Source organism: Bufo bufo, chromosome 6 (genome assembly GCF_905171765.1).
Source record: "Bufo bufo chromosome 6, aBufBuf1.1, whole genome shotgun sequence".
Lineage (NCBI taxonomy): Eukaryota > Metazoa > Chordata > Amphibia > Anura > Bufonidae > Bufo > Bufo bufo.
The window spans coordinates 48,756,246-48,784,149 of record NC_053394.1 but is presented as its reverse complement, the minus strand read 5'-3'; the positions used below and the strand labels follow the sequence as shown (position 1 = coordinate 48,784,149).

The following is a 27,904-nucleotide window of genomic DNA, read 5'->3' as shown; positions in this document are numbered from 1 at the left end:
CAGCAGTATAACGACATCTTGGTGGTCCGGGGTACAGACAGCAAGGGACAGGTTCCCCGTAATCATGTATGGATGTGTGAAGAGAGGAAGGGGAATTGAAGCTCTCTAAAGGGCTCATTCACATGGTGGATTGTTTTGCTCGTATTCCATACCGAAAGCTGCGCAGAATCTGCACCACAAGGAATATGCATCCTCGTGTTTTTTAGTGCATTGCTGTTCATTTGGGCCACGGAAGGATTTCCAAACCACGTCAATAAGGGACATGTCCCGTCCTAACCACAGTGAGTGGCTACATAAGGGTTAACTCCATTCAATGGGGCTGAAGTTTTGGCATGCAAAATGCTAATCTGTGGATGACCAATCTTCAGATGTAGCAAAATTGAACTTGACACGTAACAGTTGCAACAAAGGTTAATTTGACTTTTTGTAATGGCTTTTGTTGTGTTAAATGTCCATTTAAAGGGGTTGTCCGCTACCAATATTAATGAGCTATCCTCGGGATAGGCCATCAATATCACACTGGTGGGGGTCTGACTCCGGGCACCTTTGCCGATCCGCTGTTTGAAGAGAACAGGGGGTTGTCCAAAATAAAAACAAATCTGTTGCGGGTTGTCAGGGGAGGGTGAGGCTGCAAAAAAGAAGACCACTTACCTTTTTAAGGACCCCGTTTCCAGTAGCGTTGCTCCTGTTTCTGTTGCTTGAGGTCCTTGCTGGCAGCGTTGTATGTAGATAGCATGCCACAGTTTTGGTTCAGCAGAGAGTTGCAGCGCTGGAGACATGGCCTGTTGAACAGGTAAGTGGCGTTCTCTTTAGCAGTCTTACCCTCCCCAGCCGCTCGGCAAAATGTTTTTTTTTTTTTCAAATAACCACTTTAAATAGTCTAACCTCTAGACCAGTAGACTTCTACCTACAACTCTCCGTCCTCAACTGGCAGAACAGGTACGGTCCTCCATCATAGATGCATTGGAAGAGGGTAGCGTATCTTTCAGTAGCTCGTTGATATCAAGTCTGCCATCAGGAACAGGTCCGCCGCCAGGGCCCAGCACACACGGTCCTGACATTGGCCAACAGTCTCATGGACAGGGAATGGAGCGCCAGCGACCATGCTCGACCACCACTACTTTCAGATGGTGGACACGGGACTCTGCCCATTTCTGGCATTCGGTTGGCATTCACGTATCCAGTGGAATGGTGTAACTGGATTCCTCCTAATTTTCGGATGAGATCTGAGTTTAGGGGTTACTTCCAGTTTCCTCATTAAATAATAATTCATGCTGATGCAAATAGTTTGTGAAATGATAACAAGACGACATCTTTAATGTGGGTGTTCAGTCTCGACCCAGGTAAGCAGATCTTATTAAGTGACCCTGGTTTAAAGGGGTTTTCCTTCCTTTTTATGCTGATGACCTGTCCTTAGGATATAGTCATCAGTATCCGATCTGCGGGGGTCCGACACCCGGGAGCCCTGACGATCAGCCGTTGGAGGGACTGCGGCAATCTGGTGAGCACTGCTGCTTCCTCACAGCTTACTAAGCACATTACCGTACATTTTATAGGGGCAGCGCTTGGTATCTATGAGGCTGAGCTGCGCCTAGGCCACATGCCCAATGAACGTGACGTCACTGGCCTAGGGAAAGCCGAAAGAAGGCCGCAGCCTTAGAGAAATAATTGAGGGATGGTACAACATAGAGTTATATGAAAAGATGCTCCAGAATAATCATTATTGCATGGGCAAAATAATGATTTGTCAGGAGAGGTGGCAGGTCCTCTTTAAGCTCTTCAAACCTCACTTTAAAGAGTTAATTTTATTAAAATGCCAGGTGGAAATATTGCTGCCCCCCCCCCCAATGCTGTGACAGTACAACCACACCCATGGCAGCAACACAAAGCGGTGAAGATTATCCCAGTGCCGGGCCGTGATTGTATTTACAACTGCTCGTTCCTCATTTATAAACGCTGGCAGAACAGCGATGGCCGTCAATGTAACACTAGTCTAGTTCTAATCAGCAGAGGTTCTTCTCCATTATACAAATGTAAAATCATATATCTGTGTAATGGGGCTGAATCTATAAAACCTGAATTATTTATCAGAAGGCAATAGTATAGGGTTAACCAGAAGTCACACTGGAGAGGCTATACCATCAAATCAATGGCTAGTTGCTATATGGGGAAGCGTGGTAACAGCCGGCAGGCCTTCTTGCTGGAGAATAAATGGCTTCCATCAGTGAAATGTATCTGTATGTGGATATAGAAGTACATACTGAAATATTCATATGTGTAGTACGGAAGCAGCAGGCCTATATTTCACCCCCCCCCCCCCCCAGCAAAAATAGGATTTCCTGCCAAATTCTATTGACTCTTATCTGCAGCCAGAAACGCTGGAGCGACCATTGTGCTGTGTTAGCTGTGATATATGATATATAAAAGCTTCACATAAGCAGTCAGTAATTGATGCATCCATCAGACAGGGGGTGTACAGCCAAATCGCAAGCCGCCCCATGTAAAAGTCTGTATGTCCCCCCTGAGCCCCCTTCCCCTCCTTTAATTCTCTTGCCTTTCACTATTCCTTTTTGCAGAGTGATTGACCTGTGCAACATTGCAGGGTCAGTCTGCCGAAGGGGTACCTCAGGTGGTCTGTCACAAATGAATAAATATTGTAAAATTCGATTCACCTGCTTCGCAATACTAAAATAAAAATAAATCGATTCGTGATGAATTACTTTGTCACGAAGTGCATTTCTTTGTAAGAAGTGGGTTCAATGACAGGAATTGCGATTGCGCCCTTCCCCCTGCCCACATCATTGTACCCCTCAGATACTGCGCTATTGCTGATCGTGGCATCTGACATTTTTATTAAAGTGTAAATAAATAAATAAATAAAATCATACTTACTACATCCATTTGATCGCGAAGAGCCGCCCGCCCGCCATCTGATTGAAGATCCAGTGCACAGCCCGTGATGATGTCACCACATAATAAACATCTGTGATGTCACAGTACAGAGATAATAAAACACAGTGATGTCACAGTACAGGGATAATAAAACACAGTGATGTCACAGTACAGGGATAATTAAACACAGTGATGTCACAGTACAGGATAATAAACACAGTGATGTCAACAGTACAGGGATAATAAACACAGTGATGTCACAGTACAGGGATAATAAACACAGTGATGACACAGTACAGGAATAATAAACAGTGATGTCACAGTACAGAGATAATAAACACTATGATGTCACAGTACAGAGATAATTAAACACAGTGATGTCACAGTACAGGGATAATAAACACAGTGATGTCACAGTACAGGGATAATAAACACAGTGATGACACAGTACAGGGATAATAAACACTATGATGTCACAGTACAGGGATAATAAACACAGTGATGTCACAGTACAGGGATAATAAACACAGTGATGTCACAGTACAAGGATAATAAACACAGTGATGTCACAGTACAGGGATAGTAAACACAGTGATGTCACAGTACAGGGATAGTAAACACAGTGATGTCACAGTACAGAGATAATAAACAGTGATGTCACAGTACAGGGATAATAAACACTATGATGTCACAGTACAGGGATAATAAACACAGTGATGTCACAGTACAGGGATAATAAACACAGTGATGTCACAGTACAGGGATAATAAACACAGTGATGTCACAGTACAGGGATAATAAACAGAGTGATGTCACAGTACAGGGATAATAAACAGTGATGTCACAGAACAGGGATAATAAACACAGTGATGTCACAGTACAGGGATAATAAACACAGTGATGTCACAGTACAGGGATAATAAACACAGTGATGTCACAGTACACATATAATTAACACAGTAATGTCACAGTACAGGAATAAAAAACACAGTGATGTCCCATGTACAGAGATAATAAACACAATGATGTCACGGGAGTACGGGGAAGGAATGACAACCAAAGGGAACCACAACTAAACAACAACAGACTAGGACCCAAATCTAAGGGAACGAAGAGGTCACCTTCTAGCAATCCCTGATACTCTCCCTAAGCTGCTAACAACATGTGCAAATCTCAAAGGTAGTAATGCACATGCACAGGAACCTGAGACTGCTGCAACACTGCACCAAACCCTCAGCTTAGGGAACAGGGAAAGAGGCAAACGGCTCCTTCCAAACTGAAGGAGCTATTGTCTCCCTGAGGCCTAGTCAGGACAGACACACCAAGAAAAGGGATAAGGAATTAGCTTGATATGTAACTGGAACAGGAGAGACCACCAGACAAGCAGAGCACTCCACAGAAGAACTATCAGCTGCAGGGAAAACAAGTCAGAGGCGGAATATAAAAAGCGCAACCTGATCTGATAATGAGCAGAATCTGCGAAGGGTGGAAACCAGTCAGCAACAATGAAAACAATAGAGATCTGTCAGATAGACTCCTGAGTCTTCCGTCTATCTGAACTTCTAAGATCTCCTCCCAGGGCCGGCGTGTGACAAGTACAGAGATAATAAACAGAGTGATGTCACAGTACAGGGATAATAAACACAGCGATGTCACAGTACAGGGATAATAAACATAGTGATGTCACAGTACAGGGAGATTTAAACACAGTGATGTCACAGTACAGGGATAATAAAACACAGTGATGTCACAGTACAGGATAATAAACACAGTGATGTCACAGTGCAGGGATAATAAACACAGTGATGTCACAGCACAGAGTAATAAACACAGTGATGTCACAGTACAGGGTATTAAACAGAGTGATGTCACAGTACAGGGATAATAAACACAGTGATGTGTACAGGATAATAAACACAGTGATGTCACAGTACACAGATAATAAACACAGTGATGTCACAGTACAGGGATAAATAAACACAGTGATGTCACAGTACAGGGATAATAAACAGTGATGTCACAGTACAGGGATAATAAACACAGTGATGTCACAGTACAGAGATAATTAACACAGTGATGTCACAGTACAGGTATTATATGAACACTGATGCAGGTGAAATGCACACAGTAACCCGTCCAGCACACAAGGGTAACTTGTGAATGGGCGTATAATGGGGACATATTCAATTTTTATGCCACTGTACATACATTTCACCACAAAATGCGGCTTTTGAGGGGAGATTGGCACTTTTATTTTGTGGGCCCCGTAGCAGCGGCTATGCCTGTTACCCTGGTAGTTACTCCCATGCTAGAAGATCTGTCCCTTGTGAGCAGACCAGTAGCATAATGACACATGAGAGTTGGAGGTCTCTTAGGGAGCAGCCACACAGTCAGGTTTCTGCACGTAGTTTTGGAAGCTAAAATCTCATAAAAAGAGAAAACATACAATTATACAGGTCCAGATACAACTTCTACTCTTTTTTTACTTCACTCCTGATTTTGGCTTCAAAACTACATGCAGAAAGCTGTCCGTGTAGCCGTACCCTTACAGATTTTACATTGGCGTCAAGAGCTTCAAGTTACTCCTCTGCCTACATTAAATGGGATATGGACCTCAAAATGTAATCCTTACCCTCGATTTTCCAGAATTACCCGCCGTTCTTGGCTTTTTATGTTGCATTGTGAGCATTGTTCAGAATTATCAGTTCCTTGGCCCAGAATAACCGATCTATCACAACAATAACAATGGCTTCTCACATGCAGAATCGGCACTGAAGAGTGAGCACAGTGAGATAGACCACACAATCTTATGTAATTGCATGTTATGAGAGTATGGCTGGAGTCTCACTTTAATTTCCCACTGAATTCTTTCTTCCTTGTGTCTTGAGATTCGCTCTTGAACAATCGTCTTGTCAGCAGTATTAACTAGGAAGCTTGTGAGCACCGCAGATATTGTACCTTTCAGATAATAGTTGGAAAATACTCTATAATTTATGCTTCACTTTCAGCCGCTCGGGTCAATGAAACTCAAGAAGTGAAAAATGTTCTGCCGCAGCATATCAGTTCGGCGTAGATCTTTCAAGTGCAGATATTGGGAATTTGCATATTTACTCCTCAACACTTACAAGTAATCTGCCAAACTGATGAAATTCAATGACGTGCATCTTTTTAAGCACAAACTCATTTTACTTTACAATTACAACCAAAACCCTTGAGAGCTGAAATGCTGGATGGCAACTCTGTAAATGCTGCTTTCATTTTCTGCAAAAATTAAATGTATAAATAATCTTCTTCCCTCCATAGATCCCATGTTAGGATGTTACCGCCAGACTGAAAATGTGACAAATGCTGTTTAATCATATGCTCTGGACAGGAGAGTAACTTAGAAAAGGCCCATGGCAAATTTTTGAACGCCCCCCTCCCCAAGCCACTGCCCCACAATTCCCCCTCGCACGGGTAGTTAAGACCACACAAGTCCTACAACCCCCACTCACTGAGTCATGTAAATAAAAATGAATAAAATGCTTACTAGCTCTGGACAGGTTAACTTTACAGTATGCCACCCCAGCCCTGTATGTCCACTTAGTGTCCCCTTCACAGTAGAATGCTCTCTTAGTGCCTTCTGCACAGTAGTGATGCCCTCTTTGTTCCCCCACACAGTATTCATGCTTTCTTAGTGTCCAAACACAGTAGTTATGCCTCCTTAGTGCCCCACTTACAGTACATTACTGCTGTTCCCTTAGTGCCCCCCCATACAGTAGTGCTGTTACCTTAGTGCCCCCTTACAATAGTGCTGACCCTTAGTACTCCCTTACAATAGTTTTCCCCTCTTAGTGTCCCCTATATTAGTGCTGCCCCTTATTGCCCCCTTACAGTAGTTCTGCCCTTTAGTGCCCACCTTACAGAAGTGCTGCCCTGTTAATGCCCACTTACAGTAGTGCTGACCCTTAGTGCCCCCCTTACAATAGTTGTTCCCCCTTAGTGCTCCCCTACAGTAGTGTTGCCCTCTATTGCCCCCTTACAGTAGTGCTGCCCCTCTATTGCCCACTTACAGTAGTGCTGCCCTTTAGTGCCCACCTTATTAGTAGTGCCTTCTTATAGTAGTGCTGACCCCCTTAGTGCCCCTGCCTTAGTGCTGTTCCATAGTGCCCCCCTTTACAGTAGTGCTGCTGCCCTAGTGGCCTCCTTACAGTAGTGCTGTTCCCTTAGTGCCCCCTTACAGTAGTGCTGACCCCTTAGTTCCCCACTTACAATAGTTGCTGCCCCCTTAGTGTCCCCTACAGTAATGCTGACCCTCTATTGACCCCTTACAGTAGTGCTGCCCGTTAGTGCCCACATTACAGTAGTGCTGCCCTGTTAGTGGCCCCCCTACAGTAGTGCTGACCCCTTAGTGCCGCCTGCATTAGTGCTGTTCCTTAGTGCCCCCCTTTACAGTAGTGCTGCTCCCCTAGTGGCCTCCTTACAGTAGTGCTGTTCCCTTAGTGCCCCCTTACAGTAGTGCTGACCCCTTAGTTTCCCCTTACAATAGTGCTGCCCTCTTAGTGTCCCTTAAAGTAGTGCTGCCCTTTAGTGCAGCCCTTACAGTAGTGTTTGCCCTGTTAGTGCCCCCTTACAGTAGTGCTGTCCGCTTAGCCTCCCCCTTACAATAGTGAAGCTCCTGTGGTGTTAATAAAATAAAAAAGTAACATTCACGAAGCCCAATCCTGATGATTGGATGGAGCACATCATACTGGCCCCAACAGCAGAGCAATGCAGTGATGTCATTGCGCCTGCTGAGCTGAGAAGGATTGCACAGGCTTGAGGATGATCCATCCTCCTACTCAGCCCAGCAGCATGATGATGTCACTGCGTCGTACCTGCTGCTGGGAAGAGAACAGACTGGGATAATAACATCACCGTGTCATAATGGATGTGTCACGGTCCCTCAGGTGACTGATGTCAGGAAATCAAGGAGATTGGCTGAGCGTTGAGGAATCTAACAGCCTCCTTGATTTCTCTTGATTCAGTGTTGATAGGGTTAATGACCACTTCCCTGTTTCTCAGTGGTAATCACTTCTACCCTTTATAGTCTCACCCCACCCTTCTGACTATGCGGTTGATAGCTTCATTTGGGTTTGGCTGAGCTGGTGTGAGATCCCTCTCTGGTGTCCTGTTCTTCCATCTGTACAGAAGTTAAGTGTCGTGTTTGTTTGTATTTGTTATATTCCCTGTTGTTGTATCTGGGCCTGAGACAGAGACTTCCATTCGTCCGTCTGGGGAGGTATGGGTTGTCTCTGGTCCTATACTTATTACAGGGCCTTATAGGGAAATCAGGGTCTAGGTATCCTGCTTATGAATATTCCTACCTTCAAGGTCTCTTCATATTGATAGGTAGTCAGGCCCAGTTACTGTTCCCCTTCCCTCCTGTGTTCAGTGTGGAGTTTCCCCCCCACACTGATCGTGACAGGATGACAGACACAGCAGCCATACTCAGGCCCAAATTCTGGCATCTGCCACTACACACACACAGAGTAATCATTACTGCATGGGCCCCACTGCTACTGTGGGCTCCATAGCATCCACTATGGCAGTAGTTCTGCCCCTGACTCTGGGCCTTTTTGTAATTATGGGATATGACTCAGGGATTTCCCTGATCTTCAATCTTTGTAGTGAGTTTAAGGGGGAGTTTGCTTATCATGAGTTTATGATTAAGTTCAGTTGGAGTTATAGCTCTTCATAGCTCTTTATCTTTTAAAGAGTACCAGTCAGCAGGATCAGTCCTACTGCCTGTAGGGTTGATATACTGCAGATTACAATGATACCTGTCCTGTGAAAATCATTTATGGTGTGCTGAGAAAAAAGACTTGTTCTTGTCTAGAATTGCAAAAACGTTTGGAAATTTGCGCATGCCTCAGCTGATCTGCAAGGAATTGCATCTCAGTTGACATTGGAAATTGAGAGCCCTGCTTCAGCTCAGCAAGGACATTGCTGCTTTGAGAAGACTGTGTGCCTCCAACCAAGGTATTTTGGTGCCCTAGGCGGGGCCCCTTCCCTTGCCTACCCATCGACCACAGCATGCTCCATCATATGTGTAGACTTGTTTTGCATCTTTTTTGAAGTACTTTTCTTTCACCCTTTTCCTTTCTCCTGCCTATTAATCTACACATTACCATCAATTGCACCCCACCTTCCTCAGCCAGGAGACGTAAACAGGGTGTGCTGCATGGGGGGAATACTATTTCCACATTCCCAGTGAGACCTCCTCTTCACAGTGCCAGCCTTGGGATTGAGGGAGGTTTTGGTGGAGAGAGCCCCAGCCACGTGAACACCATGACCAGATCCAGAACTGCTGCTCCACACGCTTGCCATTGGTTGCTGAAACCCATGAATTGAGCACCAAAAGCTCTTGTCTTGTCCTTTGCTGGTAAACTCAGGTTTTAAAACAAAAATGGGCCCCAAAGGTTTAGCAGAAGACAAAGAAATGTGGTCCTGGCTTTGAGGCTTTCACTTGGCACTTGAGTCTTTTGTTTCGCAAAGAACCTATAAGACCCTCTGATGATGTATCCTATGTGTGTAATGCTAACGTGATGATGATGTCTCCTATGTGTGTAAGCCATTGCTAACATGAATGGAATCATTTCCTATGGTGGATCCAAAAAAGCCCAAACCGGCACTGTTAAAGACTTATTGTAAGGTATTATTAAATATTTAATAATTACTTTGTAGCTAATGGAAAGTTTTATATTTTTTCAGAACTTTTGTATAACTCACTGCCTTGGAAATCAGATTACTTCAGTGCAAGGTTTCTCCAGACGAGTAGACTTTGTTCTTGTTTGGAATTGGAAACTGTACAAATCCTTTGTACTTTTTCTAAAACTAATCTCTCATTTGTAGCAGTCCCTTCGGAAGACTTTTCTCTCTTCCGGAAGCAGCTGACGGCTTAGTTAATGTAAAGCCTGGGCAGCTGGAGGTACTGTGCCAGTAACTTATATAATAAGCATATTTAGGTCCTGTGAGATCTTCGCCTCTATTCTTGACTCCCATACTTCCCTCAGGAGATATGTACATGGCCTGCAGAGTAGTCTGTCTGGCATGCCCACGTTTTGCGCGATCCAGCCTTTGCTGGCTCTGGATTTATGTGGGCTCCTTATCATAGAGTAACCAACTGATCTGCTCCTTCTGTTACTCTGACTTGCCAGATTTTGTCAAGAAGTCTGTGATTAACATATTTCCTTTTCTGTCAGCTTTGCAGTATTCTTCCAAAGGGGATTAATTTAACATTACTGCCTGTAAATGCCTACACTTAATGTACAGCGTAAGCACAAGTTCTACAGCTAGCAGCTACCTTCAAACTTTGTAATAGGGTTCATAAACTTTGGATTAAGAGGTGCTCCCGTCCTAGACATTTTATGCCATATTCCATCTCAAATGCTTGGTGATGCCACTTTATATCTTGCTGGACAACCATTTTAATACATTAACAATACATAGCTCCTATGCTCCCCCTAGTGGTGCCTGCCAGAAGGTAGAATTTTAAAAGGAGTCTGTCACCAGGAAATTTACTGGTAAACCAGGCGCAATGCTTTGTAGGGCTAGCTCAGCTGAATGTCATGATACCTCTATTAATCCAAGGGCCCAAGGTACTCTGTGCACCTTTACTCCTTAGGTTTCCTGTCCCAGTTCCTCCCTCTGCTTCTTGATTGACAATGCTCGACATGATGACTATGCAGGAGCCTAGCCCTGTCAAGTGTGAAGGAGAGAGGGGGCCGGCAGAGGAAGCAGGAGGCGCTAGGGCGCACGGAGTGGCTTAGGCCCGCCCTCTGTGCACTTAACTGCTCATTTGCATATGGATTGAGTACTGTGTCTCCAGAATAATGCAACAGATTGCTGCGTGAAAGGTATTATTACATTTAGCAAGGCTCCCTTTTAACTCTATGGGGGGGGGGGGGTCATTTATTAGGAAATATACACCACTTTTTGGCGTATTACAGCGCAGATTCTGTTGCAAAGGGGTTTTGCGGCAAAATCTGCGGGTATTCCCCGCTCACATCACTTTTCGAGGGGCGTGGCGTGGGCAGGGAAGAGGGCCAGCCTGTCTCATTTACCATTAAGAAAATGGTCTTAAACTACACCAGAAAGGGAGCTGGCATAATTGAAACCATGTCGTACGGCTGGCGGAACCAACCGCCAAAGTTATGTAGAGGCCTGCGCCTCTACATAACTTTGGCGCATCCGCCTCCAACACATAGGAATAAAGACTGGTGCGTAAATCGCTGGTCTTAATAAATTTATTTGCACTGAATTTTGAGCCCACTTAGATGTTATAGGTTCATTAACGTAGCTAATAATTACAAAAGTGCTCTGTGACCACGATTATAAAATCACAGGCATAGACAGACAATTGGTAGACATATTTCACCAGCCAAACCAGTTAGACCAGGAGTACGAATCTTTATCAGTTATCATGGAATAAGATGGCAATTGTTTCTTTTTTTATGTTATCGCCTCTTGAAAAGTAAATATGTTCCTTGTAGAGGTCTTGCGAATAGGAAGTCCTTGCTCCCTGTGGAAAAGTATACAAAATAGCTCTCCTCCAGATGGAAGAATACTGTCTCTCTAGTGCCACCTGCAGGCAGCACAGATAGCATCTGCCAAACAGAACCCTATTATTGTAACTAGCTATACAGATGGCTGTTTCCGGATTGGAAGTCAAACCAAATCATGTTTCAAAGTAAGGGGTTGATAAAAAAAAATATTGAGATTCCATAGTGGTTGAACTTGATACCTTTTAATGGCCACCTGAAAAGATGGTGATAACATTTCAAGCTCTCGAGACAACTTAGGTCTCTTCATCGGGCATAATATAACAAAGGGCCCGAAGAAGCCCTATTATATACAAAAGAGCAGAGACGTGGTATAATAAATGGACATTTGAAACAAACCAGAATAACAAAGAGCTCGGAGAATGAGCCCTTAGATTAATTCTCCAAACTCTTTGTTAATTGGTTGTGTTTCAGGTGTCCATTTATTACACCAGGTCCCTGTATATTAGCGCTTCTTCGGACACTTTGTTATATTATGCCTGATGAAGAGACCTAAGGCTACTTTCACATCAGCGTTTTTTCTGGATCCGTCATGGATCAGCAAAAATGCTTCCAGTTATTTTATCTCTAAAATAGCCATGACGGATCCGGCACTAAAACCATGGTAAGTCAATGGGGGACAGATCCGTTTTCTTTTGCGTCCGCGAAAATGGACCCGGCACCATTGACTTACATTGTGTGTCATGACGGATCCGTCTTGCTTGCAGCATTTTTTTTGTCCGCGATGGGGACGCAACCAAACGGAACAGAATGCATTCTGGTGCACTCCTCTCCATTCAGTTCAGTTTTGTCCCCATTGACAATGAATAGGGACAAAAGGGAAGTGATTTCATCCGTTATTGAGATCCTATGACAATTCTCAATAGCGGAAAAGGGAAAGTGCAGATGTGAAAGTAGCCAAAGTTGTCTTGAAAGCTCGCCATTTTGTCCTCATCTTTTCAGCTAGCCAGTAAAAGGAACCAACCACTAAGTAATCTCAATTTTTCATCTTCCATTTACAGATATACAGTATTTTTTACTTTAAGGTAAGGGTTGGACATTGATTTACAGGGTAGCCACCTATAGGTGGCAGTACAGACGGGTTTCTTGCTTCTGGAGGAGAGCCATTTTCCATCGAAATTATTGGTAACTGTAAGAATCTCAGGTCTATTTTTCTTGTCAGGGTTACTCAACATAGAACTTCAGGTTATGGCTTCCTCTTTCTTCCCAACTGGGTACACGAGCAGGTGCATTGGCACTGTGTGCACCTTAAAATCCTTCTCTTTTTCAATTAATTTTCTGACAGAATGTTTTATTGCTGGCTTGCAGTGTAAAACTCATATTAAGTATCTGTCACTATGCAATAATGAATGTTTTTCTGTGCAGTCACTAACCTCCTCCATTGTTCCGTGCACAGCAGTCTGGAGGAGTTATATTTCTGGAAGTGTTCTCGATGAGCACCACACTTGATGGATGATGGCTTCTTTTCTGCACATAACAGGCATTCATATTCAATGTTATTATTTTTTCTCACAATCCAATAACTCCAGAAGGAAACAGGAAAAGGATATGCCTAAAATGCAGCTATCTGCACATCCAACCCCCACCTCGGTAACTACCTCAGCCAAAAAATTTTTGTTCAGTTTAGTGATTTCACAGGTGGCTTCATCAATTATTGTCTCACTTAGTCAAAACCTATCCAGTGTGGAGGGGAATGGGCCATTGCAGTGTTATTAAAACCACGGTTGTGGTTGTCGAGGATTGTCCAACATGTCAAATAAATCCTGTGGACCAACCATCTTTATTGTGCTGGGTAGATCTCACCATTTTATGTAGGACACTGTAGGGTCTGTAAGTGTTGTTAGACACCTTTAGGCAGTGGTTTATACAGAAGTGAGGGGTACCCATTGCAAAGACCACACTGGACCCCCTTTGTGGTGCTGGGTTTGAAACCATAGGGCAAAAGGAACCAGTATTTGTTTTCACATACATCCCCTTTCTGTGACCCTTGTGTCTAGTCTACTCCAAGTCCTACTCTTTACTAACAGGGCACTGGAGAGATGAGTCCTGCATAGAGATGATAGGACCAACCAGGACTAAACCTTCTCTCTCTAAAGATGGTTATAGACAATAGCTGTCAGCCGAATGATCATTCAGCCAGTGGCTACCTCTAACAGTTCCTTCCTGGCTCCCTCATACATATACAGTACATGTTCGGTTTGGCCAAGCTCATATGCATTGTCAATGAGGAGAGAGGAGAAGGCTGCTGCTAGAAACTTCTGGTGGTGGCTTATCTCCTAAGAGTCCAAAAGATTTTGCTAAAAAAATTCTGTAAGCCTGATCCCTCATTCGCCCAACATCATCTGTTGGAGGGAGAGTTGGGATCCCCCATACACATGAGATTGTTGGTTGAGTCTACCGTTCTTTCAAGTTTAGCCAACAGTACACAAACAAACTGCATTGCCTGCTTCTATGATACTCACGCCCTTGCCTATCAATCTTTTGTCTAGGAACATCATGGAACACCAGTTGTTGTCCAAACAATATATATTTGATTTTTTTTCTATTGCTTTCCCTCAAGATTTGGCTTGAAACTATGCCCAGGCCAACCATCATTTCAAGATCCACATGACTTTGTGCTCGGGTGCCTACACAGAACCAGGATCTAAAGCAGTGACCTTGAAAACAACACTTTCAACATGGTTTTTCAATGACTTTCAATTCTTTAAAGCCTTAGGAAAAGCTCAAAGGAGCACTCCATCCTATGCCTTGTGCAAGGTCTGAAGGGGTGGAGTATGACAGAAGGATTTAAAGAGAATCATAGAGAATTTCTGCGTCATGCACCAACCTTCAGGTCCCGCTTTAGGCATAATACCATATACCGGTTTTGCCCAGAGTGTTCCTTAAATGAGAGCTTGACTTTGTGTTCTCCTGCCAAATAAAGCGTACAGTATTTACCGGAAAGAAAGTGGCATTTGCTGTGAGCAAATTTCAGACCCATAAACATGGTTATGACTTCTCTAGAGGGTATAGAGCTACAGTTCGTCAGATGAATGGATTTTGTGGACTCATCTTCCTGTTTAGGTTTGAACTATGCCTACCATAAGAGTAATAGGCAACATGTATGTTACTTTTTGTTTTTGTACAGACTAGTATCTTCTATTATTCTAAATTTTAGGTTTGCATTGTCCAGAAGAAAGACACCGAAACAATGTATGCCATGAAGTACATGAATAAGCAGCAATGCATTGAGCGGGATGAGGTTCGTAATGTATTTAGAGAGTTGGAAATCCTCCAGGAGATCGAGCATATCTTTTTAGTGAATCTTTGGTAAGTTGATTTTATTTAAAGGGACACTTCCACCATTTTTTTTAATCACAGGCTATATTTGAATATTCTGTTTATGTATATAATTTATATATGTTCTGGCACTTTAATAGGGTGTCTCACCTCAGACATTGGTGGCATATTGCTAGGATATGCCACCAATGTCATATAGGTGCCAATGCCACCTCTGGGACCCACTCCTATCTCCAGAACGGGACCCCTGAAGGAACAGAGAACAGCCATGCACGACTGCCCTCCATCCATTTCTATGGGAGTTACCAAAATAGCAGAACGCTAGCTCGGCTATTTCTATCTGTCTCATAGAGGCGAATGGAGCAATGGCTGCACTTGCGCGGTGCACTCTCCATTCATTTCTATGGGACTTATGAAAATGCTCAGTTAAAGAGATAGGTGGGGATCCTAGAGGTGGGACCTGCACCTATCTGATGAGATTGCTGGTATATCCTAGCAATGTGTCACCTCAGACATTGGTGTCATAACCCCTTTATCTTCCTCTTTCTTTGAACTTTTTGCATGGCAGACAGCATCACTTAAAGGGTTTATCCCATGACTAATGTAAAAAATGAAAATCAGACATCATATCGTACATGACAACCTCTTTCCAACAAAGCCAGAACCAGCCCTGTACCTCACATGAATCCAGAGATCTCCACATTCATTGCTCTGCTAGATTTATATCAAGCTGATAGCTCAAGGGGCATGTCTTTTCTGCTACCGCTAAGGGGGCGTGTCCATGCTCTCCCTATCACAACTCAGGAGGCGTGTCCATGCTCTCCCTATCACAGCTCAGGAGGCATTTGAAGGAAGAAACCGAGCATGTGAGCAGGTCAAAGAAATAAGAAACAAACAAACTGCAGGTGGCGCTATACAGATATATTTTATTGAATAACTCAGTGGCTATGCTAAATTTTTAATTACATGCAATTACAAAAGTATTGAGATCCAGGTGCTGGTTTGAAAACTGTAGAATATTTTTCGTGGGACAACCCCTTTAACTCTGCTAGTCAGACCATAACTGGGACCGGAGAGCCCTGCTATAATGGCTCAATTACAGCATCACACATAATGCTAATCAATGCAATGTGGACATCTTTATTTAGGCCTATCAAGAGAAGAATAGAGCTGTCATGTCCAATTCTACACCCACCATTATAATGAAGATTACCGTGCAGCTAATATCTTACCCTCAGAGCACCAGTAAACTGACAGTGGGTTACCTGTCTGTATATTAGGTTTTTCTCTGTGTACTTACTGCTGCAGAAGGATAAAATTAGCTGTTTATCGATTTTCATTTCAGTATTGAGTTGATAAAAATGCCCCTTTCTGATGGAAGCATCATTTTAATTTAAGATTTAATTGTGACGCCATCCTTAAAGGTTGTTCTATTGTGATTTTTCGAACCTCTTCAAGGGGTTTTCAGGAATTAAGCTTTTTATATGGCTCCCATGTTGTCTATAACCATCCAGTAATAACGAGTATGAAAAGCATAGCTCTGAGCATTCTCCCACCAGCACCTTCTTAATTTAGCCCTAATCATGGGGTAATAATTATACTTTTAGACCCTTCATCAACCTATTTTCCGCAGATATTCTAACTTGTTGCCTGTAAATCCCTTAAAGGGTTAAATACATGCATGTCATGGCTCAGGCAACTTGGAGATAGCCATTGAAATAAATCTCATTTTCAGAACTGAAGGCCGCACACATTGATTAAAAGCTGGGAAAGACATAGTCCCTGATTTCTGATGTCTGGGAGCAGCATGGTACATTAGTCCTGCCATGGACGTGACGTACATCAGGTCTGCTGAGGGAAAACCACTGATATTTGATTTTTAACTAACACAATAAGCAGGACGCTCTCACTATCGATACAGCCTGTCTGCCGCTGATTCATCACCCTCCTGACTGTTGTCTTCATTTTATATGGCGGCATTATGTTTTATGACATCTTTTATGATCTTGCACTGTACCTGAGAATCAGCAAGAGAAATGCCTTTGGGAATGATGGCACAATCATTTTTATGTCTAGACCTAATAAATTATTTTAGCCCTGGTCTGCCGCTGCTGAACTACACCTTCCAGTACTGCAGCCTGTCAAGTCAGAAAATACTGAAGATGTTTTAAGGGGTAAATCTTTTTGTTATACATTATATTGAAGGGGTATTCCAGTAACAATCTATAAGAAATTGGTGGGTGTCTAATTGCTGGGACCCCCACCAATCTTAAGAATGGGGTTCACTTGCCCTCATTTGGCGCGATGGTTGAGCACATGCACTGCTGTAATCTTCTTACCAGTGACTGTATTTGTAAGTTATAACCTCCCTGCTAATCCTAATCTGTGTCATGTGACCAATAGTGTGATCTCCAACTGACACAGGACAGGAAGTCAGTTACTTCTCTATTCCTTCCTTTGAGCCTGACATTGAGACCCCCATAAGAATATACATAGAAAAACTGGCTTCCTGTCCGCACATACGATGCTGTGTTATTTGGAAAGTCAAGAGTGCTGGTCACATGACAGAGCTGAGGATCAGAAGGGAGGTTATAACTCATAAATGCAGTCACTGGTGAGAAGATTACCCCGCCATCGGTGCTCAGTTGCATTATTTCTCCAGAATGAAGCAGCAGATCGCTAAGTGAAAGGTGTCATTCCATTCAGCTGAGCTAGTCCTACAAGGCATGGTGCCTGGTTTAGCAGTGGTGACAGACCCCCTTTAAATGGAATAATCAGTAATTAAACACCACCAATAAGTAATCAGATACGCCATTAAATTCAGAGTGATATATTGTAACATTCTATGGTTTCAGGTATTCTTTCCAAGATGAAGAGGACATGTTTATGGTTGTGGACTTACTCCTGGGGGGAGATCTTCGATATCATCTACAGCAGAATGTCCAGTTTACAGAAGAGACTGTCAAGTTGTACATCTGTGAAATGGCCCTGGCATTAGATTACCTAAGAAGTCAACATATAATCCATCGGTACGGTAACCAGAAAACGTCTTATATACATAATGAAAATATCATTATATTCTACTTCCTCTCAGGCCGGTTTCCCATGGCTGTGTGCAGGCTTTGTGTGATGGTTGTATTTGCCAGACCGACCACGGCTGGTCTCACCCAAACTCACTGCATCATAATGAATTAGGGGGTGCCTTCACACGTTGCAGAGTTTGTTGCAGAAATTTCCGCGACTGAAGATCAGTTCCGTTCACCTGAATGGGGCTTAGGCCTCTTTCACACTTGCGTTGTCCGGATCCGGCGTGTACTCCACTTGCCGGAATTACACTCCGGATCCGGAAAAACGCAAGTGTACTGAAAGCATTTGAAGACGGAACCGTCTTCCAAATGCTTTCAGTGTTACTATGGCACCCAGGACGCTATTAAAGTCCTGGTTGCCATAGTAGGAGCGGGGATCGGGGGAGCGGTATACTTACAGTCCGTGCGGCTCCCCGGGCGCTCCAGAATGACGTCAGAGCGCCCCATGCGCATGGATGACGTGATCCATGCGATCACGTGATCCATGCGCTTGGGGCGCCCTGACGTCACTCTGGAGCGCCCGGGGAGCCGCACGGACGGTAAGTACACTGCTCCCCCGCTCCCCGCTACACTTACCATGGCTGTCAGGACTTTAGCGTCCCGGCAGCCATGGTAACCACTCTGAAAAAGCTAAATGTCGGCTCCGGCAATGCGCCGAAACGACGTTTAGCTTAAGGCCGGATCCGGATCAATGCCTTCCAATGGGCATTAATTCCGGATCCGGCCTTGCGGCAAGTGTTCCGGATTTTTGGCCGGAGCAAAAAGCGCAGCATGCTGCGGTATTTTCTCCGGCCAACAAACGTTCCGTACCGGAACTGAAGACATCCTGATGCATCCTGAACGGATTACTCTCCATTCAGAATGCATTAGGATAATCCTGATCAGGATTCTTCCGGCATAGAGCCCCGACGACGGAACTCTATGGCGGAAGACAATAACGCAGGTGTGAAAGAGCCCTAACAGAAATCCATGTGCTTGCCTCCCCATTCACATACATGGGACTGATTCAAACTTCCACAACGAAAACTCACACACAGCGTGTGAAGACAACCTTATGGTATATAAGGTATACGATAGATGTCGTTCCGTTATACAGTATACAAATACCCATAGCATACAGTACCTGATCATATGCACCATGCAGAACGATGCCCAAATAATAGTCCAATACCTGGGCCAATAAACATTGCCATAATGATGCGTATTTAATAATGCTATACCCAGTGCCATCACTATTCTACACTATGATAATACAAGACTTTTCAGTGCCTGAATAGTAGTGCTGCACAATGGTAATACCACCATATAGTGCACAAATAATACCAATAAATAACATGCAGTATCTAACTATAGTGCTGTGGGAACAATAATGGCTTCCAAGCACATTGTCATCTGTTATAACATTTTTTTTTTTTATAAACCTTACAATAGAGCAAATTAAAGTGGCTTTCCGGGAGTAAAATAATGATGATCTATCCTTAGGATAGGTCATCCATATGTGATTAGTGGGGTGCACCTCCCGACAACCCCCCGAGGCTGTGGTGCACTGGTGAGTGCTGCGGCCTTCTCCCAGCTTACCAAGCACAGCGCCAAACACTGTATAGTGGCCGTGCTTGGTATGGCAGCCCAGGTCCATTCATTTAAATGGGTCTGAGCTGTACCTTGGCCATGTGATTGATGAACTTGACATCACTGGCCTAGGAGGAGGCTATGGCGCTCGCCAGACTCTTCAAACAGCTGATCAGAGAGCGTGCCAGGAGTCAGATCCCCACCGACCAGATCAATATTATAGCGCCGCACAACTCCTTTAAGGGAAGAACCATGCTCATCTGCTACCTGGATCGGTTCAGCTTTTATATCTTTTGTATTTTAGAGATAATAAGGTGTCAGTTCCCAATTCTGTGAATATCTTTAATCTTCGCCGTTCTCTATCATGTATTAGTTTCTGTCTGGTACCATAAATCTCTTGCACCTTCCACTGACCTATACACACATCTCACGCATGTATTCACAGAGGCCGGGCTCACATACATTCAATCATCCAGGTGTTACTTTGTAATGAATATTATCTCTCACTTCATACAATGTTGCACACAGCCACACAATATGGAGGATTTGGACAACGTGACTTGTACCCTGTAATTTTGTCTTTGATTAGGGAAAAATACACAAGAGGGAAAAGTTTAGCAGCGCGTGTAATTTTCTTTGTACTAAGCCACTCCCCTAACTCCACCCATATACGCACCCAGTCCCAACTAATAAAATCTTTCATAGGGTACACGGCGGTATTTATAAAAGTTAAATCACGGAAAATAATCCACTAACACAACAGATGCTAAATTTATTTATAGAGTAAGCCCTCACTCTGATATGATAAAATCTGAGACTTTTAGCCAATATATTTTGATCAAAACACATCTGTGCCCGCCTACCAGCGCCACGGTGGTCACAGTCAGGCAGGTCCTACTCTAAACCTACTTATGCCATTAGGCCTCTACGTTCAGGAGAGCAGACCCTGCACATACAATGTGGGGCTCCTAGTTACCTCTGTGTGCATCCAGCAACCAATGAGAGGAGGAGTACGCACAGCTATATGTACCACCTAATCAAGGTCACATATTAGATAGGTGGGGCAAAAAGTGCACAAGGTACACGGCGGTACCGATACACCTTGCAATAAATAAAAGAACCAACTGGTCCTACCTCATTCAGGGTTTCTCATGAGGAAAAGGATGGTAACTGCCCCTATGAAATCCCCAGCAGGGGGCGCTGTGCTGGATTTGTAAAATATAACAGGGTAATCTAGGGCATTTCCCCTTAGTGCTACCACATAGTACTAATGCCCACATTGTGCCCCCTCACAGTAGTTATGTCCACCTTGTGGCCCCTCACAGTACTTATGCCCATTGTTGTGCCTCTTCACAGTAGTTATGCCTACCTTTGTGCCCCATCACAGTAGCTATGCTTACCTTTTGACCCCTTCACAGTAGTTATGTCCACCTTTGTGCCCCCTCACAGTAGTTATGCTCACCTTATGACCCCTTCACAGTAGTTATGCCCACCTTTGTGCCCCCTCACAGTAGTTATGCCCACCTTGTGCCCCTTCACAATAGTTATGCCCATCTTTGTGCCCCTTCACTGTAGTTATGTCCTCCCTGTGCCCCCCTTTGGCCCCCAGTGCCTTTTTTTCGTAACCTTCCCCCACACACAAATACTTACCTGCTTCCCTGATGATCGGCACATCCACCTGGCCATTCCCAGCAGCAGCAGGAGGCTGATTCCCGTGCTTTCACCGCTCCTCCCACACAGCCAGCAGTGCAAAGTGTGGCTTGAAAGGAGCGATAGAGATCAGCTGAGCGGCGAAGCAGGGAGCGGATAGCTCCCTGCTTCACTATGTAAAGGCCTGCCCCCCCCCCTTGTATTTTATACATGTAAATTCCTGCTCATTCTGGGCTTTGAAGTCCAGTAGGCGGTCTTATCAGTGATTGACAGCCTTCCCTCTATGAGGATGGCGGTCCTATCAGTGATTGACAGCCTTCCCTCTATGAGGAGGCGGTCCTATCAGTGATTGACAGTCTTCCCTCTATGAGGAGGCGGTCCTATCAGTGATTGACAGCCTTCCCTCTATGAGGAGGCGGTCCTATCAGTGACTGACAGCCTTCCCTCTTTGAGGAGGCGGTCCTATCAGTGATTGACAGCCTTCCCTCTATGAGGAGGCGGTCCTATCAGTGATTGACAGCCTTTCCTCTATGAGGAGGCGGTCCTATCAGTGACTGACAGCCTTCCCTCTATGAGGAGGCGGTCCTATCAGTGATTGACAGCCTTCCCTCTATGAGGAGGCGGTCCTATCAGTGATTGACAGTCTTCCCTCTATGAGGAGGCGGTCCTATCAGTGATTGACAGCCTTCCCTCTATGAGGAGGCAGTTCTATCAGTGATTGACAGCTATCTCTGTATACACAGTCATAGAGGGAAGGCTGTCAATCGGGAAGGATCGCCTCCTGGACTTCAAAGCCCAGAATGAGAAGGAATATAAATGTAAATGAATCAATCTGCTCAGCTCCTTCTGCTCTGTAACATGGTACCTTCAGCTCAGACACCATGTTCAATGTGACAGGTTTCCTTTAAAGAGGTTTTTCAGGACTTAACTATTGACTATGGGTCGTCAGTATCAGACTGGCATTGGTCTGACTCTTGTCGACCACCACAGTGAACTGTTTTCCTAAACTGAGGCACCAGAACAACACTGCTCCATACACCGTCTAGTGGCCGTGCCTGGTTACTGCAGTGCTGCTCCTATTCACTTGATGGAGTAGTTAGCACATACAATAATTGTACAGGTTATTCTATTTCTCAATTTTTTTTTTCGACCAGATATTTTAGTCTGGTAAAAAATCTGTAACATTTCTGATCATTTCTGATATTCCACAGTGTAGTTATTGTAGCCAAATACTTTTTGAGTGATGAACGCATGTGATATAATGAACAATAAGATAACATTCATTTTAATATGTTGCAGAGACGTGAAGCCGGACAACATCCTGCTTGATGAACAAGGTCAGCAGACATTACAAGCGAGCTGGTCCCACAAGTGCTCTCGTGCTTCTTATTACATGAAATAGTAGCAGTTATTCTTCATTATTTCATTGTACTATGAAGAACTTATACGTATATAGGTGAACAGGGCACTCAAGGATAGCTGCGACCGTGTATTTAAGGCAAAGATGAGCTTTATTGATAATATAAATATATTTGATGCATATAACAATCAAGAATGCAGTAGAATAAATAGGTTATTAACAAATAAATATAATGAATATTCGACAGAGCAAAGGCTATTATTCGATTAATCAGCAAATATTCAATAGTCCAATATTGTAAATCTTGGATCCAATGATTGTGAACATCCAAAGACTTGTTTGCAATAAGTCTATTCGTTTTTTACTTTCATATTGAGACAACAGTCATATGCTTTGCAGTTATTCAAATAGTCGCGGCGGCGTCCCGCCAAAGCGACGTGAATGGCAGCAACTCACTGCTGAAAAGCTTGCAAGCGAATTAAGTCCATTACCTTTGTATCGACCAAGTGTTCGTCCGAAATAATCACAAGAGCCTTCAAGTGTACTTACTCCCAGGATCTGCCTTTAGATATTTGTAGCAGTATTCAATCAGGAGATTAAAGCCGGCTCTCTGTTCGGTTATGGTCGATTTAATGGTAAGGTAGGTTTTTCAGTACAAAGATGGGGTGAAGCATACCACTGAGGAAGGGGTTGGACCCCGAAACGCGTCTGGTGCTACACCCCATCTTTGTACTGAAAAACCTACCTTACCATTAAATCGACCATAACCGAACAGAGAGCCGGCTTTAATCTCCTGATTGAATACTGCTACAAATATCTAAAGGCAGATCCTGGGAGTAAGTACACTTGAAGGCTCTTGTGATTATTTCGGACGAACACTTGGTCGATACAAAGGTAATGGACTTAATTCGCTTGCAAGCTTTTCAGCAGTGAGTTGCTGCCATTCACGTCGTTTTGGCGGGACGCCGCCGCGACTATTTGAATAACTGCAAAGCATATGACTGTTGTCTCAATATGAAAGTAAAAAACGAATAGACTTATTGCAAACAAGTCTTTGGATGTTCACAATCATTGGATCCAAGATTTACAATATTGGACTATTGAATATTTGCTGATTAATCGAATAATAGCCTTTGCTCTGTCGAATATTCATTATATTTATTTGTTAATAACCTATTTATTCTACTGCATTCTTGATTGTTATATGCATCAAATATATTTATATTATCAATAAAGCTCATCTTTGCCTTAAATACACGGTCGCAGCTATCCTTGAGTGCCCTGTTCACCTATATACGTATATGCTTTTCTAAATTGAGTGAGTGGCCTCAATTTACAGGAGCACCTGGTGTCGTTTGAGTGTTCTTAGTGCGACATCTTACTCAATTTTACTATGAAGAACTTGCCTCCACCCTTTGAAATGATGGAGTCTGTAGTGCAGGGGTGCACAACCTGCGGCCTGGGGGCCACATGCAGCCCTTGATACCATTCTGTGTGGCCCCTAATGATCTGGTAACAGACATGCATGTCTATGTCTTGTGGCTGCTCACATGTATTTTTCAAGTATTCTCCCATTAGATGGGAGTCCTGGAACTGTAACAAGACATTAATAGTATATAGTGTATGTTCAATATGCCATAAATACAGTAAGTCAGTTTTTAATGCCCCTTTAAAGGATAACTGTCACATTTAGACCCTAATTTCAATTTTCATATATGTAGTTACTAATAACATGATATTCCAGAATCAGTTATATTAGACTGACTTACCCCATATTTAATAAGATTCAGCCCTTAGCAACCAGTCTGCATAAAACTGCAATTTGACTATTCAGTTAAGATGGCCGCCACTGCCCTCACCCTGAGGCTAATCCCGCCTGCCCTCACTAGCCAGTAACAATAGCCCCCCAAAAGTGCCAGTAACCAGAGCCCTACCCCCTAAAGGGTTAATCTCCTGCAGCACAAAGGGGTCCTCTTACCACATGTTGCTTTCATTTATACACTGAGCAGATGGCAGATCTCCCTTCCCTGGTGTGCGCTGCTCCAACTCTGCATTCTCCAGCTCTGCTGAGTGAGGGAGCGTCTGCCAAGCGCAGGGACAGGCAGAAGTGCACACAGCCCAGGCACTGTTATCAGCTGCTGGGGAAGACCTGGCTTTAATCATTTACTTACAGTCCCTGGCTGTCAGTAATGTGACCCTGCACACAGCCTGCTTCTGCGTCCTCCGTCCTTCAACAGATAGACGGACCATGCCTAGCAACCCTATTTTAAGCACAGGTAAAATTAGGCAGTACAGGGAACATAAATGTGGAATTAAGGGGTAATTGAATACACAGTGACAAGTTGAAATAGGGCCACCAAGGTGATATTAATCACCACAATCCAATACTCAAAAAAAAAAAAAATACGACAGTTATCCTTTAAGTTTTATTTTCGGCCCTTGTCATTGGTTCAGTCTAACAATGTGGCCCCCAACTAAAAAAACGTTGTGCACCCCTGCTGTTATCACGTGGCTGTGAATGCTGCTGCTATCACGTGGCTTTTATAGGGGCTTCCACAGCGATGACGTATCCTCAGGATAGGCCATGAATATCTGATCGCCTAAGGACATACTTCTCTGGTTCCAATAAGAAATAACACTGAGGAATAAGCAGCAATAAAAAACTGAGCAGTACTTACGGTGGGTTCACATCACTTTTTTTCTGCCCGTTTAACGTATACAAAAAACATACGTTAAACGGATGCCTCAGACTGATTCCATACAGTGGCATCCGTTCCCCATAAAGTTCCATTGATAAAAAAAGTATCCTTTTTTTTTTTAACCAGACTGTGCAGGATACAAGAACCGTGGTGTCCTGCGTTTTTGTATCCTTTTTTTTTCTAACATGTACGTCAAATGGAGGCATTAAACGTCATGTGAATGCACCCTAACCTAGCGAAGCAGCATTGCCACTCTGGTCCTCTGGTGCACTGCTGAGGCCAATGATTGGCTGCAGCAGTCAAATGTTGTTGATGTGACCTCACCGATGCAGCCAGGTAAACAGAGCCCGGAGGACGAGAGCAGGAGAGCTGGTCTACTAGGTAAGTACTGCTCGGTTCTTTATTGCAGCTTGGGCTCCGTTCACAGTTGCTTTTGAAATCCTGTAGCCTGATCCGGTTGATGTTTGGTCTACTGGAGCTCGCAGTGTCCGGCATTGCCAGATGTGACTGTGTACTGCCTGATCCTTATTGACTATAAAGAGATTCTGCCGCTTTCTAGCATATATGAGAATTGGCTGGACAAAAAAAAAACTTTCTGTGCAGCGGTTCTTGTCCGGCCGACCGGATCTGCGCTGGGTTCCATTATAGTTAATGGGGATCTGGCGGTACACACTGCCAGGTACAAATGGGGATCTGGCGGTACACACTGCCAGGTACAAATGGGGATCTGGCGGTACACACTGCCAGGTACAGTGAGCTCCAATTGCCTGATCCCCAGCCAGATCAGGCTACTGGATTTCAAATGGTACAGTGAACAGGTCCTAATTCCCCAATGGTATCTGGTTTCTTACTGAAACTGGACAACGCTAATGGTATTACATGGGGTCATTCAGTAACATAATTCATGTACGGGCAGGGTAGGTTTGCTTGCACTGGTTTTGCATATTGCAATGCGCTAGTTATGATAACCAAAACACATTGAAGAATAGAATTCTTCATCTGCAATCAGTAAGCTATGGGAAGTTTGGATTTCACATGCATTTTCTTTTTTCTTTTCATACAGAACTTTAATTGATTCTCTGGTTGTTTTTTTCCGGTTCAGTTTTATTCCTTTTTATCAGTCAGCATTTTCACAACATCAGCTTGTAACACATGCAGGGGTGTTGGGAATAACTAATTGGGTGTTTGCATACTGCTACAGTGCATCTTTCTTGGCTGAGAACGTCCTGTTCTGTCCTGATCCGCAGGTCACGCTCATCTCACAGACTTCAATGTAGCAACAATCATTAAAGACGGCGAAAGAGCCACAGCTCTGGCTGGAACCAAGCCATACATGGGTGAGCAAGGTTACTTTGTAACCATTATGCTAATGTATCCAGTCTCTGTAGTTCTAAAACTAATGGACCATGTAGGTCAGTAATAGACACAGAAGAAAGGGGGGTCCTACAGCAAAGATCAAACTGAGCCCCTTATCATAGTACAAAGTTGTGTCACCCAGGACAATGGCTTCTGGAGTTTGCTTCAAGCGGAAAAAAATAAAGGTTTTCCGGGATTGCAAAAACATGCCTGCTTTATTCCAAAAACAGCCCCACACCTGTCCATGAGATGTTTCTTTTATTGCACTCAGCTCAATTGAAGTGAATGGGGTAAAACTGCAATACCACACACAACCTGTGGACAGATGTGGTGCTGTTTTTTTTTGAAGAAAGCAGCCATCTTTTTCTTATCCTTGAGAACTCCTTTCATGCCTTTTCCGTGAACCTTGAGCCAATTCCCCACATCCCTTGTCTACTAAGGCCTCATGCACACGGACGTTTTTTTTCACGGTCCGCAAAAACGGGGTCCGTAGGTCCGTGATCCGTGACCGTTTTTTCGTCCGTGGGTCTTCCTTGATTTTTGGAGGATCCACGGACATGAAAAAAAAGTCGTTTTGGTGTCCGCCTGGCCGTGCGGAGCCAAACGGATCCGTCCTGAATTACAATGCAAGTCAATGGGGACGGATCCGTTTGACGTTGACACAATATGGTGCAATTTCAAACGGATCCGTCCCCATTGACTTTCAATGTAGAGTCTGGAGTCCCTTTTATACCATCGGATCGGAGTTTTCTCCAATCCGATGGTATATTTTAACTTGAAGCGTCCCCATCACCATGGGAACGCCTCTATGTTAGAATATACTGTCGGATATGAGTTAGATCGTGAAACCTCATTTCCGACAGTATATTCTAACACAGAGGCGTTCCCATGGTGATGGGGACGCTTCTAGTTAGAATATACTACAAACTGTGTACATGACTGCCCCCTGCTGCCTAGCAGCATCCGATCTCTTACAGGGGGCCGTGATCAGCACAATTAACCCCTCAGGTGCCGCACCTGAAGGGGTTAATTGTACTATAGTATCCCCCTGTAAGAGATCAGGGCTGCCAGGCAGCAGGGGGCAGACCCCCCCCCCTCCCCAGTTTGAATATCATTGGTGGCCAGTGCGGCCCCCCCCCCCTTCCTCCCTCTATTGTAATAATTCGTTGGTGGCACAGTGTGCGCCCCCCCCCCTTCCTCCCTCTATTGTAATAAATCGTTGGTGGCACAGTGTGCGCCCCCCCTTCCTCCCTCTATTGTAATAAATCGTTGGTGGCACAGTGTGCGCCCCCCATCGGCCCCCCCTCCCTCTATAGCATTAACAACATTGGTGGCCAGTGTGCGGCCTCCCATCCCCCCCCCCCCCCGATCATTGGTGGCAGCGGGTTACTAGCAATAGTACAATAGTAAAAGATTCATACTTACCTGGGA

General features: G+C 44.1%; 1 protein-coding gene across 1 annotated transcript in view; it reads left to right on the top strand.

The window, feature by feature from the left end:
• STK32C (serine/threonine kinase 32C) overlaps positions 1-27,904 on the top strand; it is a 348,290-nt gene that overhangs the window by 275,151 nt on the left and 45,235 nt on the right. The window contains exons 3-6 of the mRNA XM_040437577.1: positions 14,632-14,783; positions 17,609-17,782; positions 22,358-22,395; positions 26,365-26,454. Coding sequence (XP_040293511.1) covers positions 14,632-14,783; positions 17,609-17,782; positions 22,358-22,395; positions 26,365-26,454 — 454 coding nt within the window. The remainder of the gene's footprint in view (positions 1-14,631; positions 14,784-17,608; positions 17,783-22,357; positions 22,396-26,364; positions 26,455-27,904) is intronic.